The following is an 18,606-nucleotide window of genomic DNA, read 5'->3' as shown; positions in this document are numbered from 1 at the left end:
CTACTAGCCTCTCTAGATGCTGAAAAGCTATTTGCAAATGTGCCCATTGAAAGAACCGTATCCATCATCCTTGACCACGTCTACAATCATCCTGAAATTCCTCCTCTAAAAATATCAAGGCGCCTTCTTGAACGATTACTAAAAGCCTGTACGTTGGAAGTTCCTTTCCGCGGGCCTGACGGCCGAATGTATTGCCAAATTGAGGGTGTTGCGATGGACTCACCTCTAGGACCTCTATTCGCCAATTTCTTTATGGGACACGTAAAAGCCAACATACTACAAAATGACGACAAAAGACCGGACATTTACTGCCGCTACGTCGACGATATCTTTGTGGAAGTTAGGGACGTTGACCAACTAGGACGTCTCAAAAACACCTTTGAAGATCGGTCTAGCTTAAAATTCACAACAACACTAAGTGTGCAAAACGAATACCCCTTCTTGATGTGGCTGTCGACGGACAAGGACAACAATTCAAAACGACTATATACCGAAAACAGACTAACAACGGACGGTGCTTAAATGCTGAGAGTGAGTGTCCTCGACACTACAAAATTAGCGTAACAAGGTCCTTCATTAGACGAGCATTTAAGCACTGCTCTGATTGGACAGGACTACATTCGGAATTGATAACAGTCAGACAGATCTTGGTGAACAGTGTTTTTTTTCCAAATTCTGACGTTGAAAACGAGACACAACGACATATGACAAAACATTTCGACGGCAAACCAAGGCAAGACATCCAACCAACCGTCGAACTGCATTATCAAAATCAAATGACATCTGCCCACAAACAAGACGACAAAGCTTTAAGGGAAATTATCTTTCGACATGTTAAAGGCAAAAACGACCACAAAATAGACATCGTCATTTAATACCGTAACAATACAAATTCTAACTTTCTTATGAGAAACAGCCCAGACAAACCCGACAACCTAAAATGCACCAATGTAGTGTATCAATTACAATGCAACATCGAAAGCTGCAAACTTCGTCCCATACACTACATTGGTGTGACCACAACGACACTCTCACGACGCCTGACAATGCACTTACGTGACGGGGCACCACTGGACCACATGCGACACGAACACGACATGAATTGACACGATCACAACTGACAGACAGCACTGACATTTTACGGTCGTGCAGTGACAGAAGATGCCATCAAATTTGGGGAAGCATATTCATTAACGAACTCTCTCCGGCCTTAAACAGACAGGCAAATTCTTGCATAACTCTTGAACTACTAGGTGGTGGGCGGTGAGCACTTCTGATGTGACTGTGGCAATAGTGTTCTCATTGTGTCTTTGTAGTGTTCCCATTATGAGTGTTTCTTGCATGTATAAAAATGAAAATAGGATTATGCTTTACTTCAATTAGTTATGCTTCATTTATGTTCTCCGTACCAAAAGATGTTTTCCAACAGTAGTGCACAATTTTTTATCCCTTAAAACTCAAAACTTATTTCTTGTGCCATTTAGTCTTCTCCGACGATGAGATAGGATCTCAAAACGTTAGAATGGAAGAAGCGATGAATATATGAGTCATTTTTGCGAACTATCTTTAATCCAAGCAATGATGCCAAGTCAAAGGCCCAGAAACTAGAACGATGCATCAAAAAGCTCGCCAATGCTGAGCCAACAGTTTTTTAAATCAAACATGTATCAAAGAAACGATTCTGCCAAAATATTCCAACATATATATATATATATATATATATATATATATATATGTATGTATTGTGTGTGTGTTTATGTAGGTGCTATAAAAGTATGATATATGACATATCTAGTGTGCCGCAGGGCGGCCAGGCCCCCCCCCCACGCCCCCACAAGACGTGTTGTTGTGCCGTCGCTGACTGTTACCGTTCGTTGCAAGTGGCCGAAATGAATGTACAGCAAACGTGAGGAACACCATGCGATAGATCGGCATTAGGGAATTTTACGTGCACGTTTGATTTTGAGACCTGACGAGCTTTTGCCGTTCTATGCCGATTGGCTTTTGCCGGGTCAGGAGTCACACAACACGCGCTGCTTAACGCGAACTGCTATTCCAAAAATCCATCCAATCGAAATGCTCGGGCCTTTTTTACAAAAAAGGTCCGATCATTGGTACAATGCGCTGAAAACCGGAATTCGGCTAATTATATGCCAGATACGATTGACATTATGTACTTCATCTATAGTGTGTTCTGGGGTCTTTCTACCCAGTCCCATGTTGATTTACAATTTTATTTACGAACACTTTAGACTGCAACTGACTCCCGATACCAAGTATGTCAGGAGGTGATTGTTTAGTGGAAAGTTCAGGTCATTTTGTGTTGGCACCAGGTCATCTTAACTTGTCATCACAATGACTTCAAAGCGAACTTACACATTTTGTAACAAAATTAGCTTCCCAGCTCCTCCTGTTTCTACATGCTGCATTCGGGGCCTAATCTTGCTGATGATTGGCATGAGACCTTGGGTATGTATTCACTGAAATGTCAGCATTCACTGAAATCAACATCCGACGTTGTGTTGCGTTGGCGTAGTACATTACGTCTGATATGCGCCCCAGGTGGTTGTTAGTATGTGTGTCCTTGATGTATCTAGCCTGTGCTTACGACACCACTTTAGAGATTGCTTTGCTAAGCCTGTTCGCAAGGACATTTGCCATAATTTTATATATTTCGGCCCAACAGTAGGTACTATGGGGCGTTTATGTTTTAAGCGCATCTGATCTCCTTTTTTGGACTAATGTCACGTGACCTCGTTTTTGAGTAAAACACAGCTGTAACCCCGTGGGCTGAGTTACTCTAATGAACGATAAGTTCGTTGACGTCTGTCAAGAGCTGTATGACATGAATTCTCTAAAGAAAGCCAACGTCCGGAACTGTAACAATTTTTTCAGCAGATCTTCAAACGAAATACATCCGTTCCGACCAGATGCTCAGAGCTTTCGGATGGCGTGCTTCATGTTCTAACACGTGCATTGCCGCGTACATCCTGACTGGTTCCAAAGGACCGCTCGCTGACCTGAAAGAGATCCTTGTTGTCGTCTTCCCTGCCGCTGAAGTCGAACGAGATGTAGAGGTCCACGCCGCGCTGAGGCCTCAACAACACTGGGTATGGCGAGTTGAATGTGAGTCCGGCATCCACCAGCAAGATCTTTTCGGTCGTCGTGTCCATCATCTCGTGCATCCGGGCGAAATCCGCCTCTGTGAAGGTTATCTTCCGTTGGCATGGAGGCATTACGCAGCGAGCTCTTATTTTCGTCTAAAAGCAAGGCAACTGAGCAGCATTACTTTAGTAGTGGTGTTGGTGGAATTCAATGAGATTTATCCCGTCGGAGCGGCTACTTCTAATCGAAATTGAGGCTATCGAGAGGGGTTACGAGAAAACTGGTACTTCTGATCAAACCGGACACGTCTGATCTAGCAATACGTGAAAAGTACAAAAGAGTATTCAAAAGGTACATGCTCGCTGTGCGTGAGTCTTCCGGGCAAAGGGGTAATCAGAAATTCAAACGACAGCACTGTAGTTAAAGAGCTGTAGACGGCCGCTCGGAAACGTTATGAAGTAGGAAACCAAGAAGTCCAAAGAGGCTCGTGGAAGTCACTGGAAGCCACAGGCTAGATTATCTACAGCAGCACCGGTCAACCGGCTTACCGTCGTCAGCTTCCTCCTCGGGGCCCGTGAAAGGTGACAGCGGCTGTCGGTTGAGCATGCGCAGCCCGTACAGAGGGTTGAAGATGGCACCCGCCCGGCCGGCCCTGCTGTTGAGCATCGAGCTGGCCATCAGGCCCTGCATCATGCCTTCCCAGATGCCCGTCTTCTTCTCCGTCAGCACCTGGTCCCGGTGCTCCCTGGCGGCCGAACGGCGAGTGAGTGAAGTTCACCAACCATGGGCAAACCCGTCGGACCTAGCTTCTTGGGCTTGCGTTCACATTAACACTTCTTGTACTCTCCTCTGGCCTGCGACCGCCTGGGGGTAAGGGGGGGGGGGGTGTGTGTGGGAATGGTACCCTCCTCAGCTCTCGGGATAGCCTAAGAACTATTCTAGGTAGATCGATGGGGCTGGGCGGAAGGTCTTACTTGCCTAGGGGCAATGGAACTTCTCCCAAACAGGCTTGGGGTCGGTATCCGTTTTGCGTGCTTCTTTGAAATCAACCCCACATGGCTAACAAGATGTTCAGCATGCTGCCGGACTCAGCACCCAGCGCCTCAGCCCCTAGGTCAACTGGCACTTGAGAGCCAACTGCTTACAAAATATCGGAAACCATCAGACAGTCGCACTATCAGGCTCGCTTGCACGAAAAGGCTCCAAGCTAGGGTACAATGAAAAATATCTTTCTGATTTACAGTTCTCATGTTCCCAAGACTGCACGCAATCAGTTGTTACCCATAGCTTAACGTAGCACACGAAAGTTCAGTGGAAGGTGAGCACGGTAAAGCTATTGAACTACGTACATGTTTCCAACATGCATGCCCCTGAAGAAAATTAGGTGTCTGTGTGTCTATCGGTCTGTCGGTCTGCGTCTGTCTGTCCACATGTTTATCGGTCTGTCTGTCTGCGTCTGTCTGTCTGTGTGTCTATTGGTCTGTTTGTCTGTGTGAGCACATTTTTATCCCGACGCACATCACAGAGGGCTGCACAGGCCGCTGAGACATTTATATAAAGATACGGCGGGTTCAACCTTCGTGACTGTCTTCGGCAAAAATTTACGTGCGGTTCGTAGCGGTATCGGCCACGGGGCGTATGTGAGGGGAGCGTACGTCTGGGAGAAAGTCTTCCCCCCTCCGAGCAGGTAATCGTCGCATGCCAGAATGAAACTAAGGACAGCATTTTCATTGCAAAGTTTGGGGAAGCTTTACTTTTGGTTATACTCGCTTCTTCATCCCAGATGTATGTAACAAGTCAAAGTGTACTAACGTGTCTAACTTGACCTCGCATGACCTCTCATTATGATCGGCCACAATCTCGTGTGGTGTCGCTGACCTTGACTGGCAGTCACCAGCAGTTAAACAACAGTCAAACCGCGTGGTGTTATTTACCCTGACTGGCAGTCACCAACAGTCAATCAACAGTCAAACCGTGTGGTGTGATTTACCTCGGCTAGCAGCCACCAACGGTAAATTAACAGCCGAACCGCTCAAGACGAACGCATCAAAGCGATCAAACACAAAGAGCGGGACCACGCATCACCGCGTGCGGAGACAACAATCACCAAACAGGGTTTCACTGACGGCGCCACAAATACTGACCTGACCTAACATCGAATATACCTTGACACCAAAACGTGTCAAATATCTCAGACGTCAAGTGGAGCGCAAATTGTAATAGTTCTACTTAGTACGGCTCGGAACCCATCCCAAAACTCGGAGGCATGTCAGTTGTTCCTCTCCTCTCATGCCGCCGTAGGTTAACTGCCGTAAGACAAGCGGTATGTGCAAAGCGTGTCTTGGAACCATTTGCTTGAATCTCCTTTGCTACCGTCTAACATACTTTTCTTTTTTCCAGAAGTTTGTCTCTTTCTTGTCGCTGGTGGATGCCTCCTCATCGCATCCAGCAGTGCACCCTGCGATCACGCCTTCACATCCGTCGTCAACCTCATCTGCTTCTATGTCCTCATCGTCCATCGTTTCCTCTAAAATCACAAAGGTATGATATGTAAGAGTAAAACATAACGTTGCATAGCGGCAAACATATGTTTTTTTTCCAATACACACCGCTTCTTCATTTTTCCTTACCTGGTTTGGTAAAGCAGTGCATGTCAGTCGGTCACTCCGTGAGCTGAGCAATGAATATGAACTGATTTACAGAGATCGTAAAATAGCCACACCATGGCGACTGCATACAAAATCAAACGTGCCTATAACATAAAAAACATCAAAATGCCACACAGATGCTTTGTGAGCGACGGCTGTGAAAGAGCTGGGAACAACGTGCTCACCCAGGTCACGAAGATTCTGGATTTCGGCGTCTTCGCCAAGAGCCTGTCGTTGGCCGTGTGCAGTTCTGACCAGACGCTTGAACAGGATGGTGAAGGCACTCCCCCAGATGCCTTGCAGGAAATGCAGCGGGTACTCCGGGAAGGGCTTGGCAATTTTCCCCTTGAAGAACCGACTGCCGAACTTTGCAGCGTCCATGAAGGCTCCATACTTGGGGATGCCCACTTCGAAGGGTGTGAATTCCACCCATTCCTAAAGCAAAGGAGTCCTTGATGCGTGCATTAGTGAGATAACATGGTTCCAATGAACAGCCATTAAAAACACACTTTCTTAAGGTGTAAGGTAGCTCTAGCCGCGTTTCACGTCATTGCAGCTGCCTTCAGCGTCTGTTGGGTGCACTGCTCCCGGAGCGTTACCGCGGGGCCCGGTCTGAATTTCCTATTTAGTTCGAATTGTTCCAAACAAGTAAACTAAACGAATATTCTGCTAAGCCTGAACTAGTCCGAATATCATCTCACGTATCAACGCACTTGTTAACGCGTTGTGCAGGTGCGGAGTCTATAGAGATACGTAAAAAACGTCATGTGAAAAAGTGTGATAGTGTGCCAAAAACGAATACTGTGAATACACTGCGTCCAAACAAAGTGCACTGATATAGCACTGTTTTAAAGTCGTTTGCAGGGCGTCAGGAGCTTGACATTCACGTGGATTACATATGAATATGGATCTCAAGCAAATAGAAGTTTAGTAAATATGCTCCTCAACACTTCATCGCTTAAGTACGTCATTGTACCTCGCACAACATTAAAACGAGAGCCAATTGACGGCCGTCATATCTGGAGATCGTGCTCACGAGCGCCAGATATGGACGACTCGACAATTATATTTGCTTTGCCCTTAATCGTCGCATGGCTTATGGAGTGGCAGGATTTGAATGACATTATTTTGGCGTCATGAATGCCTGGGTAACCTTGAAGTGGTCTCCCCGGAATAGTCTGCACATCTTTGTGGGTGTGTAGCTCAGATACTAGAAAGGCTAGGTCCTTAAGAGGGGCAGTTTACAGCCCCGACCGCAAAGATGTACGGACGTCTTGGTGCAAACTATTTCCAAGTTATTCTGGCATGCATGACACCATGGCAACAGCATTCAAATCATGCCACCCCACAGACCATGCTGCGTTCTAGGTCAAGAAGAATGTTACCGCTGTGTCGTTCAGATCTGGCGTTCGTGAGCATCATTTCCAAACAAAGTGGACGTCAATTGGCTCCTAATCAATGTTGAACAAGTTACGCGAGTGTCGATCATGAACCACGTTTTTGTGCTGCAGAATATAAGAAGTTGGACATAATTGCGGGTTATTAAGGACATGAGATTGTAATCGAATAACTTAAGAATAACACTTTTATCGAACACAGCAACATCTTAACGTAAACACAGGCAAACGTCTTAAACTCATGTATACATAAGCAAGATCACCACAAGAAAAGGCCAAAACACGAGCACATTACGATCTTTGGCTCAGTTAGTGATCGTTCTCTGTGGAAGTGTTCTCTGCGTTACATAAACCAAAGACCGATGTTACCGCAGAGGCGTATGGTAATCGTGTGCCATGCTAAGTCATTTTGTACTTGCTCGAGCGTCGGCTGGGACCCATATCAAAAACCAAATGCGAAAAGCACTGCCGAGACCGGAAGAGTGTTAATTTCTATCATTTCTTAAGGGACACATGCAGCTGCCACTGAGGTTTACCTGGAACACCTTGGCGGACACATTTTTCTTGACGTGAAGGCTGGTGAAGAGCGGCATGGGAGCTGCCCCACGCTCGAGCACCCGTCGCATGGTCGTCAGCGTGGCTTCCTTGTTCTCCACGATCGTGTCCCGCAGCAGCATCCCAAAGAAGTCGGTGAAGCTGATCGGCTGGCCCTGCACCGACTTCCCCACCAGGCTGTTCATGTACCTGCCGCGTGGCCAGACCTCGACGCATTAGCCGATGTCTTCGCATTGCGACGCTGAACACGTGCCACCGGCTGTTCTCGTGCACCATGCAAGTGGCCCCACAGCGCGGCGGCAACTGCCAAGTTTGACGTGGCCACTAAGCCTTAAATCACAAAAAAATTCGATACGTGCGGAGAGAAATCCGCGCGGCCAATATCAAATGCAAGGCCGCCAAGGCTGACCAGTTTAAAAACAGCAACAAGTGACGCGCATCCACTGGACAAGCTCGTTGATATCTTACAATGGTGTTCAGTCAGTAATCCTCCTTTAAATCAAAGTGACGGATAGGTTCCGCGACAGCGTTGTCACATCATGCATGTATTGTCTGAGCACGTCAACTCCTGCAGAGCACGTCCTGGCCCTGAGCACGTCCTGGCCCTGATCGGGGAGTCCATATGTCCTTTTCCCCGCCACTTCTGTTTTTTTCAGACATCTCCCTGGCATGTTGCCAGTCGCATCCGCATTCTCGATAGCCCACGAGGCATTCATTGCGCGAACTGTGACGTCAAAGGTTTTTAATTGTTTCCTGGCTTCTGAGATCAGGCTTTGTAGGAGCATTGCACAATAAATCTTCTGCCGGTGCTGATGGCAGGGTGGAGGTGCCCGCAATATTTGGCATGAAGATGTTAAAGACGAACTGGTCATTGAAATAAAAATTTGCACCTCGTTTGAATGACACACAAGCGGTTTGTGAAGCGAAATTTCGCGTTCGTAATTGACGACTCATGCCGTGTGCCCGCGCCATCCGGGATCATGTGTTGCTCCACGGTTAAGAGACGGTCGACAGCCGACCAATCCGCCGGTGACGGGCCCAGGAAATCACCTCGTACCTCTCACGGGAGCCCTACATCATACGCATTCTCCCAAAAACACATGGATGTTATCAAACATGCACGAGGAGCATGCCTGTAACCGCTTCACGCTGCTACGTTGCAATTTTTAGTTAAAGATCTGTGTCTGTCTATCAGCCATCCAAGAACAGATGACCAGGAAGGTTAAGCACACCTGTTGCCCACGGGGCGACAGGGCTCCAGTATAATCAAAGGGGTGAGATCATACCCGGGCGATTGCACAAAGCTAGAACCCGTTTTGGTTGTCATACACGCATGCACGTTAGGGTGTCCCACTTCTCATTTTATGTCTCAGAACTTCCAACTACGATGTTCTCTGTTCGTATCAACAGTTAGGCAATCCTACCAACTTTTAAAATGTTCTAACCGCAGTTAGGTTCCGCAGGTTTCCGCCTTCTAGCCAACGCCGTGCAGGTTATGGATAAATGAAGAGCTTTATACTTTGACACGCGGTGGAGACCATTGGTCTGATAACGATACAAGTCACATTTTTAGAGATAATAGTGTTTCCGGTGTGTGCAACTCCATGTACCGGTACGTATCAAAATTGAGCGTATGTTGTCAAGCATGGCATATGTTAATAAATTACCACATCGTGCAACATTTTTGTCCCGTACGACCCACGTGCAAAATGTCACTTAGGACGGGTTATAAAAACCCTGTTTAGAAGCATCAAGTTTATCATGGTTTGGTGACCATAGTTGAGCGAGGAATGAGCAAGGTAGTCAATCCTAGTTAACATTCGTTCGTCGCACGGTTGTGTTGTTGTGTATTGTTTGTGTTGGTTGTGGTTGTGGTTGTTGGCAGGGTTGTGTTCGTCGCATGGTTGTGTAGCTCTGGTGATGCTAAGCATGCGCGTCCGGTGACGGTCCGCAGCCAGCGCCACATCCCGCACCCGCTTCTCATCAGTTACGGATCGTTGAATTAACTCTCGTGACGCTAAGCATGCGCGTGCGGTGACGGTCCACAGCCAGCGTCACACCCCGCACCCGCTTCTCGTCAGTTACGGATCGTTGAATTAACTCTGGTGTCGCTAAGCATGCGCGTGCGGTGACGGTCCACAGCCAGCGCCACATCCCGCGCCCGCTTCTCATCAGTTACGGATCGTTGCGTTCTCGAATAAACTTCACTCCAACTCTCCACCCTCGTTAACTAAGGCCAGATTACTTCAGTCGTCACGGAGTCGGCAGAAGCTCAAGTTGTCCCAACACCTGCTGGCAGACCTCCCGATTCACCTAAGGCCGGTCCCATCCGACGAAGAGTCACGCATTCGGACTAGGGGCAAGTGGCTGTGATGTTGCGGTGGAGCTTCTATCAGTTACCAGACCAGATGTCCTACCGCGGAAGTTTCCTGCAATGTAAGTACCTGACATGGGTGTCTCGGCTTTGCTGGTGAGCCCGGGGCTCTGTCTCATGTTTACATTGTGATATGGCTGACTGTTGCTGACTCGAGGGATCTGCTCATAACATATAGGATAACCCGAACCTCTACTGGCAGCGGGGTTATGCCAAGAATCTGCCCACCAAGCTGAAGAGGTAGGTGCAGAGTGTGGTGTTCAGCTGGTTCAGGAGCTCATCACACCACGACTGACGAGAGCAAGCAGAAGAATCTGACGTAGGTTGTGGCCTGACAGCTAGACGCGTAAGGCCACGCCCAGAAGAGATTTCACGACCATGTGGTTAATGAAGAAGGTCACCGGGTATTTACTGTATTGCTCAATCTTTACCCACCAATGGTCACCATGCCTTAACAAACACGACTTTCAACTTTTTTTGGATACATATATGGATAACAATGTAGGATAGCAGGGTTCCGGGATAAATAAATAAATATACCTAGAAATATAAATATACCAGGATAAATATACCTAGAAACTTGTTGCAGTGTGGCATTTTACTCAAACATTATTTAATTCAGAACGTCGATTTTCTGCACAACGCTCAATGTATGTAAACTGTTTCACGAAAATTTGTTTGTTAGATTTTCTTTCTAAAGGCATGGCTTTCAGTTGCCTGCTTTGGCTATCTCGTCGTTTTGATACGCAAGGTAAATTTTCATCAATGCGTATCTTTGGAGACGAAAAAAACAATGAAGTTATGCAGAGCTGGCCTGCTGACAGCACTGTAGACTGCGTACTCACATACAGCTTAGGCTACCGAACACATAAATGTTTCTATAACTATGGGTAACACCGTTAAGGGATCATTAGCACATGAGAGCTGGACTTCTGAAAGCATCAAAGACTAAGCTCTAAGATACGACAGCATGGCTACTAATCGCATCACAGTTTGCACCCTGGCACTAGAGAGCTGGGCCCCTGACCGTATCACCTAATTATATCGCACCCTAGACGTGCGCTGGGGTGCGAGAGTTGGAATGCTGACCACATCACAGACTGAACACCGGGAGCTGAAAGCTAGGCTTTTAGCCAAATATGATCGATCATCTGCCGAGATAGGTTAGCTGGGTCACCGGCCGTATCAAACACGGCTGGTCGAGACACGAGAGCTGGGCTTCTTGCCACATCATGCATTGCTCGTCGAGACACGAGAGCTGGGCTTCTTGCCACATCATGTACTGCTGGTCGAGACACGAGTGCTGGGCTTCTTGCCACATCATGCACTGCTGGCGAGGACACGAGAGCTGGGCTTCTTGCCACATCATGCACTGCTGGTGGGGACACGAAAGCTGGGCTTCTTGCCACATCATGTACTGCTGGTCGAGACACGAGTGCTGGGCTTCTTGCCACATCATGCACTGGTGGTCGGGACACGAGAGCTGGGCTTCTTACCGCATCATAGACTGGGCGCCGAGGTGTGAGAGCAGGCCGGCTCCGCTGTGCTTCCGGAAGTAGGCGATCACCTCGTCGGTGGGCAGGTCAGGAAAGCGCGGGTCAGTGTACAGCTGGCTCAGGAACCAGGTGGAGCCAGATAGGCCGGCCAGATACATGCACATCTCGATGATGCCCGAGTCCTGGAGCGCCTTGAAGACGCCGCAGAGGCCGATCATGGCGCGGAAGCCTCCGCCGGACCCCAACATGGCCACAACAGGAATCTGGGAGGAACACAGGGACTCAGTCTCCGGTCCTTCGTTCACCCACTAACTCTAGGCCCTCAGTCAGTCAGAAATCCGCTCTCGTGACGCTTAGTTGGCTCCGCCGTAAACCAGGTAAGCCGCATTTCAGGCTGCTTAGAAGCAAACAGGTGGAACAGGTTGACGTATTAGGGAAGTACAAAGAAAGGAACAGAAGCGAACCGGTTTGCATCAACGATGGTCAAGCTATGCGAAGTTACGCTAGCCGTGTCGTTCTGCTGTCAAGTGTAAACTTAACAGATCATATGTGGACATGGTGTCTGCAATGTCACCGATGCACGCGCTTTAACTACGCACAACGGACAGCAAATGGCGTGCTCGTGGCATAATCACCAATTTTTGCGTAAATTTCCACGTACGGTATATTTGTAAATTTCAAATCGTTCACTGACAGTTTTCGACACCCTGCGTCAAACAGGTTGCGTTTTCGTTATCCAAGACAAAAAGTACGGCGCCAAACCGAGAATGGAATGCCAAGGTCATTGTGGAACGACAGCTGACACTCAAGCACCGCATCCGCCCGCGCTCATTACCGTGTACAACCGATAAACTGGTAGTGCATGGCAGTGTCACTAAAGAACTGGTTCAATTATGCTACGTTTAATGCCTATCAACATCACGGAAAGCGCGTAGCATCAAACCCCTGGTGAAGCTCGTGACACTACTGACACTCAATTCCGGACCTGGTGTCTAATAAGCGAGGCACCGCCACGCAAAAAAACAGTAACCAATGATTACGCAGTGGCTTGCGTAAGGTTCACAACGGCGGCAATGCAACTTTACGTCAGATCAAATTGAATCATTGCCGGCGAACAGCACGCCAGACTAAAAGTCTCCTGGCGCCTTGGGACACGCTCAGCCGCCGTCGGCTGGCGCCGCACGGCAAAATGGCAACCGCCCTGTAGATCGCGGAAGTGGGTATAGCTTATTATGTTCGTACTGATATGCACGAGGTTTTAGCTGGGATAAAGACAGCCTTGTCATTGTGATAAGGTGCGGGCAAGTGCTTCGTATATTTCAGCTTCAAGCCGACGCCGCCTAAGGTAGTTCGTCACTCCTGACCGTTCGACGGTTAAAAGTGTTCCTCCTTGCCCCCAGCACTGAATGGCTGGGTTAAACAAAGTCAAAATGCGCCCGATAGCTCTGGTCAGCTCACCCTGAAATACATCAGCTGGTGCCTGTCGCATAGCTTATGGTATCACGAGTCGCACGGAATGTCTTAAACCCAACACAAATATTGCGGTTCAGGGCCAAAAGCGTTCGTGATGACGGCCGTCTGCTATTTTAATTGGCACCGCAGGAAGGAATGCAGGTGCTCCCTTGTGCTTTCGAATACCACCATAATGCTCATAAGTGATGATTGATGTGACGAATAGGCAATCAAAGCCTTCAGCCATGGCCAGGTCTGATCAGATCAGGTCAAGACAAGTTCATGTCAGGTCATCTGTATGGGTAAAATGGTTCAGCTCTGCCGGCCTATGTTTCGTATCAGTTGACCTAACATGATTCCTGTTGGTGACGTAGTGGGACTTCATACTCAGCATAGCATGATCAACCCTTAAAGATACGGAAGCCAATCGAAAAATTACGCAAAATCATGTGATTAAAGAACTGCACATGCTGCCTGCAGACGAAAAGTGATTCCACTGACAGCATCGTGCCTCTTTGTCAGAGCCGGAAAAACGAAACGTGATGTGACAAAATGATAACCCGACAGCCACAGCGATATTGTGGAACGGCTTAGAATGCTTCTCAAGTTATCAAATGTTCCCTGAGAGACAGCTCTTTTAATTCCTTAGGAAGCTGCAGGTGAAATAGTACGCCAGAACCACACGTCTTTGTGATCGTGAGCTTTGAAGGATCTCCGTTGGCATGTGCGGAACAGATGACCACCACGATATCTACCGTAGCCCTAAATAGCTTTCTGTGCGCTGCGGCATGTTCAAGTACTAGTCAAGCTGGTATATCGGTGCACGTTGGTACACACCTTCATGAATTGACCAGCCATTCACTTCAAATCGCAAAAACTGAACATCGACTACGCTCTAGATACATCATTTGCAGTGCTGAACGGCCCAGTTGACATTAATTAATTCAACCCAATTTAACATTAATTAATTAAAGTTCGACCATCCTCCTTTCATGACCATTCTAAAAAAAGGCAAACCGGTTGACTTTCACCACGAATGACGTCCGATAATTTTAAGCCATCGGTTAGCTTACATCCTCTTCTTTGGTGCAGCGTCAAACGATCGATTCAGTCGGCGTCTTACCTTCAGAGGGGACACCAGTCCAGCCTGCTGGCCGAAGCAGGCGTTCATGGCTTCCATGCAACGCTGACGCCGCTCCCTCCGGAATTGTTTCTCTTCATCACACAACGTCAGGCTGAACCTCAGGTCTGAGCTGTCACTGAGGAAGTGCAAAGCGTCACAATGCTACAACTGCATCTTGAGTCAGGTATTCCACGACGGTGCCATTGAAATAAGCGTAAGGCCAAATGCTATAAAACTGCTTGCAACTCAGTAGAAGGAAAATACAATCGCAAAATTTCTAAAAGGATGTAGTGAATGGATAATCGAAAGAGGCATTGACTTTCGTAGCATGAAGCCCCATTCCCACAGAAATTTGAAGAAACGAATGCAGATACAGGAAAAAAAATCCTTGGAATAACAGCTCATGTCAGGCATCGCTGTCGCGAAGACCATGCCAGTATAGCATTTCCAGTTCAAGTACCATTTTTGCCGAAAGATTGCTGTTAAGTTATGCTGCACTAAGCAAATGAAGTGCATGCGTGCCGTAAAAACTATCTACACGAGTGTGAGCAAACACTCGCAAATAAAGGGGCACCAAATCCTTGAATGAACTTCAGAAGATCCTTACCAAATATATTCGAACACTATCCATCATATCCTATCCGAACAGATACTTCGGACAGTGTGACTTTTACGCTTACTGAAATCGGAATTTCTAGCCATAGCACCTGTTCAGCGTTTCCCGCGCGCCCCACCGTACAACAGACCAACAGTCTTCACCCCTATCACGGTCCACCAGGGCTCTTATTAGGCCGGACCGTGTGCAGTAATGGGGGCAGAAGCACGAGACAATCCATCTTCAAACGCCACGTTTCGGCTTCCTGCCGCTCTGTCAGTGACTAGCATTGGTCGACTGGGAAGTAGTGGCGCACCCATCTCCTAACTCATGTCGCTTATTTTAGTGCGCAGATGCAACTTACTTGGGTAATCTCCGTAGCCTCAAATGCACAAAAGAATTCTGAAAATCGGGGCCAAGATTAGCTGCATTTCAACTATGGTTTAACAGCATGATATTATGCTATGGAGTAAATTACACGTCGTTTAACGAGCCATAGCATTCGATTAAGCGTTGTTCGCCATTGGAAGCAAACACTTGTCATACTGTTTGACTTTTGCTATCAACATGCACAATCGGCTCAGGCGTGCCGCCTTTGTTCGTGACTGACGTCAATAAGCTATAGTTGCGATCCCGGAACAAAAAGCTCAAAACATGGCACTCGTTTCTGACAGGTGCGCTCTTTTATAAATTAGGGTACATAATCACGAACAATGTGCAAGCGCTCGCCATTCATCCGTGAAATGGGTGAGGACTGCGAGGTTTGTTACGCAGTCAGGTGGGGTAAGCGCCGAATTAATCATAATCAAGCTGTTCTATTTTCCATTGATGGCATAACCTGCTGTAAGGCAGAGGTCTCCATGGATACGATGTCCTCCAATCAATCCATCAGCTACCCCTCGGCCTGTGTCCATATCCACCCGCCACTCCCAACCCTAAACAGTGGTACCCACCCATCGCCCATCTGTTAGCATGTTTTACTATAAGTTCTAAGTTACGGAAGAGCTTCAGAAGAATGTACATCCAAATTACTCCACTGCAAATGTCATTGTAAAGGTAGCGTGAGTGTGGCTGATAGTGACCGGAAAAAGTGCAAGCATTAAAATTGTGTGGTATTTCTACCAGGCATTTGGAACACGTAATACCCATATACCCGTACACATGCCCACAATTTCCCAAAATATGCACCCAACCAAACCAATATCCACTTAATAAAGAGACTTATTGGTTTAACCAAATCGTAAGTACTCTACCCTAAAGTGGAGCTGCCACCACATATGAACGATTTTGTGGCGAAGAGTCTAGCGAATATAGCTGAGGGGAACTAACTCACCTCTCCAAACGTGACCTTGATCTGTGCTTCTTCATCCAGTTTCAGGTCTGCTATATCCACTTTGCTAACGCCGATCACGTAATCCACGACTACGTTGGCATCCACCAGGCTGATCTCTGTGATAAGGCAGATAGCAGTGATTGAGACATCTGTGTCTGGGTGGGTCAGTGTAATTTCGCCGAGTGCGTTACCGTTGGAAGCCTTCACGAATGATACTTGCTTCGCCAATTTCATCCGATAGCCGTGAAGATGTGCCCATACCCCATCGCTACCCATTTCAAAGCAATTGCACACACCTGTAACCCAGCCCGATCGCATTTCTTTTAGCGCTTTCGTGATCGAAACGAATGACTCAGCAATTCAGTCAGTTCAGTTGCTGGCGTGAAGTGGGATGCCTGTGCCAATGGTTCAGCAACAACAGCCACGCAGCGGAAGATTGTGTATCGGGTTATGGTGACCTATCGGCTTGATACCGCCACGTGTTCCTTGATATCAGGCTGTACTTTGACCGGATTCAAGAGCGGTCTGCGGCAGATGACTTGTTACGGGCAGTCAGCATCCGTCACATGGGTCGAGCGATCGCGCCGCGTGCTACTGGCATGGGTCGTGCGGCGCGCCAACGTCACATAGGACATGAACTGCATACTTGAAGAGGTAGAAGAGGTAGAATGGCCTAATAACAGACAATGGAAACAAAGCCACGTTGATTAACTCCTTAAACCATTGAACAGAGGAGTCCCTCAGTGAAGAAAGAGGAGCGAGGGAGCAAAATAACGACAGAAAACTTATTACAAGAAGAAGGCAGCCGGGGGCTTTTCGTTTTCCTTTTAAATAATCATTTGTAACGACACCAGTATGATACGATCTCTGACGATTATTTTTGCTGACACCAATTAAAAGAACCGTGCTTACTGAAAAAATTACTCTCAACAAAATTTAATGAAAACAGCAGAAACATCTCGTTCCGCTAACAAAAGTAGGTTTTAAGTGACAGCAAATACAAGTAATCAGAAATATTATAAATCTTCAAGATGCCTTCAGTTTCAACGATAGGAACCAAAACGTAACCATAGCATACGCAGCTCCCAGCCGCAATCGTCGCCCATTGGACCAGTTTTAAGGCGAGAGCTTTGCCGTATTAGGACAGAGTAAAGAGGAAACCCCTAGCAAAAAGCTGGTACAAAAATCCACTCGGGGTATAAGCCGTAAGGCTTTCCACGTTACTTATAACATGACACGTGTGTGCCCCTACCCTTTAAGGTCAAACCTACATCATACGATCATGGCACGGGAAGCCGGAGAAGACTGTGTCCATTGTCTTTTCGAAACCTGCAGACGATGCGAGATAATGCTGGTTTTTATCAAAAAGGGAACGGAAAAAGCAACAAAACGCTGACACTGAAAGCGTTCAGATTTTGTCGCACTTTTGAACATGGGGAGATTCCTAGGCCGTGCCCATGGAAGATGCATTACCTCCGTGGACAAAGCTTGGCACACCAAACTGCGATGAAATATCGTCAGCAAGGTATTGCGAGGCACACGAAACACATGTACCACTTCAATATGACAGTATCGCTGCAAAATAACCGGCATGTAATGATGTCTGGTGAGGGTGATTTCTCGTAATAGAAACACACGTCCAGTATGTCTTTCAATCTGATTACATCCATAGGTTACGAACATAAGTAACGTCTAAGTATATCCCCTAATGATATTCGCAACCTTGCTAAAGGTGTTTCTTCATGTGTGATAGTTTCACTACATCTTGGTCATCTGCTGGTTCCGGCGCGCATATTGCCCTGAGACAAATTGGTGAAAAATTCACTCCGAAATTCCTGATTTAGGCGACCAAAAACTGCGAACAGTTCGGTATGCAGAGGCACAGGAAACTATTTTGGGAAAGGATAAATCTTGAGTGGCTTATGCTGGGAAACTCCAGCATGCCTTAACTCTGCAGCACACTTGCCTTTTATGTAATTCACCCAGGAACTTTATAGTTGCCTTTGCTATCCGTGCAGTTAGTTGTTGGACTTAATAGCGCGTAACCCGTACTGGCATCTGCGCCTCCCATACGACCGCGGGATTCTCGCACAAGTTGACCTGACCAACGCTATTTGCTCTTCACATCGTAGGGATCGATTTCGAGTCAGCTTACAAACGGTCATTAACATAGCAAAGAAGATAGGCGATATGCTGCTCACAACCCATGTCACAACATGGCCCTGGCTTTGCGGCAGTAGCCGTCCATGCCCTTATGTGACTGGTATAAGATATTGCGATTTATCTAAAACTGAATATTTTGCATTTTGCGTTGCCTGGTAAAATGAACATTAAAGTTGCCTTACGCAACATATTTAGAAGGCAATGATGGCTTTTAAGTCTATGGATTTGCATTGCAAATCTTTAACTATCTCCATGTCCACAGTGCTCTCTATAGACATCTAGCTACGAGCATTTATATAATTTTTGGCCGTCAGAGCTACTGTCATGCATATAAAAATGCATCAAATTATTCCGGGTGAATATTA

General features: G+C 47.1%; 1 protein-coding gene across 4 annotated transcripts in view; it reads right to left on the bottom strand.

Annotated features, from left to right (window-relative positions):
- Positions 1-18,606, bottom strand: part of LOC119103786 (cytosolic phospholipase A2) — a 65,844-nt gene that overhangs the window by 5,361 nt on the left and 41,877 nt on the right. For 3 of the 4 annotated variants that reach the window (XM_037227439.1, XM_037227441.1, XM_037227440.1), the window contains exons 5-13: positions 16,079-16,194; positions 15,110-15,147; positions 14,151-14,286; positions 11,576-11,838; positions 7,687-7,894; positions 5,939-6,188; positions 5,491-5,632; positions 3,654-3,850; positions 3,021-3,202 (exon numbers count right to left, since the gene is read on the bottom strand). In XM_037227439.1, the coding sequence (XP_037083334.1) occupies positions 3,021-3,202; positions 3,654-3,850; positions 5,491-5,632; positions 5,939-6,188; positions 7,687-7,894; positions 11,576-11,838; positions 14,151-14,286; positions 15,110-15,147; positions 16,079-16,194 (1,532 nt within the window). The remainder of the gene's footprint in view (positions 1-3,020; positions 3,203-3,653; positions 3,851-5,490; positions 5,633-5,938; positions 6,189-7,686; positions 7,895-11,575; positions 11,839-14,150; positions 14,287-15,109; positions 15,148-16,078; positions 16,195-18,606) is intronic. The other variant, XM_037227442.1, reaches the window with a different exon arrangement.

The sequence above is a fragment of the Pollicipes pollicipes genome, unplaced genomic scaffold, assembly GCF_011947565.3.
Source record: "Pollicipes pollicipes isolate AB1234 unplaced genomic scaffold, Ppol_2.1 Scaffold_5724;HRSCAF=6776_pilon_pilon_pilon, whole genome shotgun sequence".
Lineage (NCBI taxonomy): Eukaryota > Metazoa > Arthropoda > Thecostraca > Pollicipedomorpha > Pollicipedidae > Pollicipes > Pollicipes pollicipes.
The sequence above is the reverse complement of the archived record's forward strand: the minus strand, read 5'-3'. Positions and strand labels throughout refer to the sequence as shown.